Source organism: Dipteris shenzhenensis, chromosome 24 (genome assembly GCF_047967505.1).
Source record: "Dipteris shenzhenensis isolate YYH24624 ecotype China chromosome 24, Dip_SZ_1.0, whole genome shotgun sequence".
Lineage (NCBI taxonomy): Eukaryota > Viridiplantae > Streptophyta > Polypodiopsida > Gleicheniales > Dipteridaceae > Dipteris > Dipteris shenzhenensis.
The window spans coordinates 14,846,850-14,848,746 of record NC_141619.1 but is presented as its reverse complement, the minus strand read 5'-3'; the positions used below and the strand labels follow the sequence as shown (position 1 = coordinate 14,848,746).

The following is a 1,897-nucleotide window of genomic DNA, read 5'->3' as shown; positions in this document are numbered from 1 at the left end:
CAGGTAATAAGACTTCACGGTGAAGGAAGGGACTTGGGTCCTCGGGTCAATATCACATGGCTCTTTGGGTTCGGTAAATGGGCGTTGAAGTAACATTTGCTCATAGGGCTGCACCACAGGAGATGACAATGTTAGACAAATGGACTGTTAATAGAGTTGCTATGTTGAGATCAATGTTGAGGTTGCCTAGAAGTAATGAGGAGTTGTTGTTGCATGGATGCTCCCTTGCTGTGAGGTTGCCTATAAGTAAGTAGTGAGGAGGAGGAAGGAGAGGTGAGATGGAGTATTGGGGGAGCAATTTCAGATGGGCTCCTCCCACAACGTTTGCCTCAACCTCAACTTTCCTCATCACCACCATTCTCACATACCTCTTCGCTACAATCTCCCTTTCCTTTTTCCTCTCTTCTTCTTCTTCACCCATTCCTCTTGGACCTCTCCCCTGCCTCCACAACCTCTTCCTCTTCCTCTCCTCCCTCTTCATCTTCTTGGGTTCCTCCCTCTCCTCCATTTCCCACCTCCGAGCTCCTTCCTCTTCCTGGCACTTCCTCTTCTGCTTCCCTCCTCCTACCCAACCTGTCGGTCCCCTCTTCTTCTGGTCTTACCTCTTCTACCTCTCCAAATACTATGAGCTCTTGGATACTTTCATCCTCCTCCTCAAACGCCGCCCCCTCACCTTCCTCCATGTCTTCCACCACTCCATCGTCATCCTCATGTGCTTCTTCTGGCTCCAGTTCTCCCAGTCCCTCCAGATCATCGCCCTCCTCACCAATACCAGCGTCCACATGCTCATGTACTCGTATTACCTCCTTTGCAGCCTCGGATTCCGACCCCCTTGGAAGAAGCTGGTGACCAATTGCCAGATCGTTCAGTTTGTCTTCAGCTTCACTGTTTCCTTCGTTCTGCTCTGGCTGCATTTCACAGGGGACGGCTGTGCTGGCATGGGCGCTTGGACATTCAACGCCTTCTTCAACGCAAGCCTTCTCGTATTGTTTTTGAACTTTCATCGCAAGCAATACAGGGGGGCCAGAAAGGCTGAGCGTCCAGGTCGATTGGCTCAGAAAGAACAGTAAAACATGAATCGGGAGTTGTTGTAGGCGCTGCCATTTCTTTAATGTTTCTATTCTTACAGCAAAGAAATGTGACCGAGGCGTTTCGGAACTCGGCGGGTGCGTATTTAAAAATACAAAGATTGGACGTAAAGTAAGTTTACAGATTTCCAGTAAGCTTATTGGTCCATATTTGTCATGAGTTTGTGTTGTTCGCATTCTTGACAAGGGATATCAGGTGCTTGAAGGTTGAGTTCTCCAACTTTCAGCTTTATTCATTTAGTTGGATTGGTCGCCACATTCATGGCTTGTTTCTTTCAATTTTGATGCTGGGTTATGAATATTAGAGAGTTTTTCTTAAATTTATAGGATTGTTCGACACTTTCAATGACCTGTACATTGCGTTTTAGGTTGGTGCTCCAACAGGGGTTATTCGTGAATCTGGTTTCACGACTTGAGTGGCTTAACCAGTATTTTGTACATCCTGATTAGCACATTTCCCCCCTGAATACCTCAAATCCAGTACTGACAATGATAATGATAATCGACCATTTGATTGTGAACCTACCAACCGACTGCTTATAAAATGGCCTTTCACTTGCATCAAATCCCCAGCGTTTAGTCTGTGCATAAGAGACAGGTTTGTATTGTAAAATGCTACATTGACCTCTACAGTTATGGAAGAATGCAGCTATATAGAGTCTCATTAGAGTTTTGTAGCATACCACTAGGAAAACGTCGAATCGAGCAACATAGAAAGAACAGTAAAATACATGGCGCAAAACTCTTCCCACTAAAGTGAAGTTATTTTTGCAAACAAATTGAGGGTTGCTTGGACTTCGATGGAAGTG

General features: G+C 45.6%; 1 protein-coding gene across 1 annotated transcript; it reads left to right on the top strand.

Annotated features, from left to right (window-relative positions):
- The first annotated feature begins 267 nt into the window (after positions 1-267).
- On the top strand, positions 268-1,405 carry LOC147886259 (fatty acid elongase 3-like). Its single transcript, XM_087395721.1, has one exon. The coding sequence runs from the start codon at positions 279-281 to the stop codon at positions 1,068-1,070; it is 792 nt and encodes a 263-aa protein (XP_087251847.1). The 5' UTR covers positions 268-278; the 3' UTR covers positions 1,071-1,405.
- Positions 1,406-1,897: the final 492 nt, after the last annotated feature.

Coding starts and splice junctions, on each gene's coding strand:
- LOC147886259 (XM_087395721.1), top strand. CDS start 279: ATGGAGTATTGGGGGAGCAATTTCAGATGGGCTCCTCCCACAACGTTT.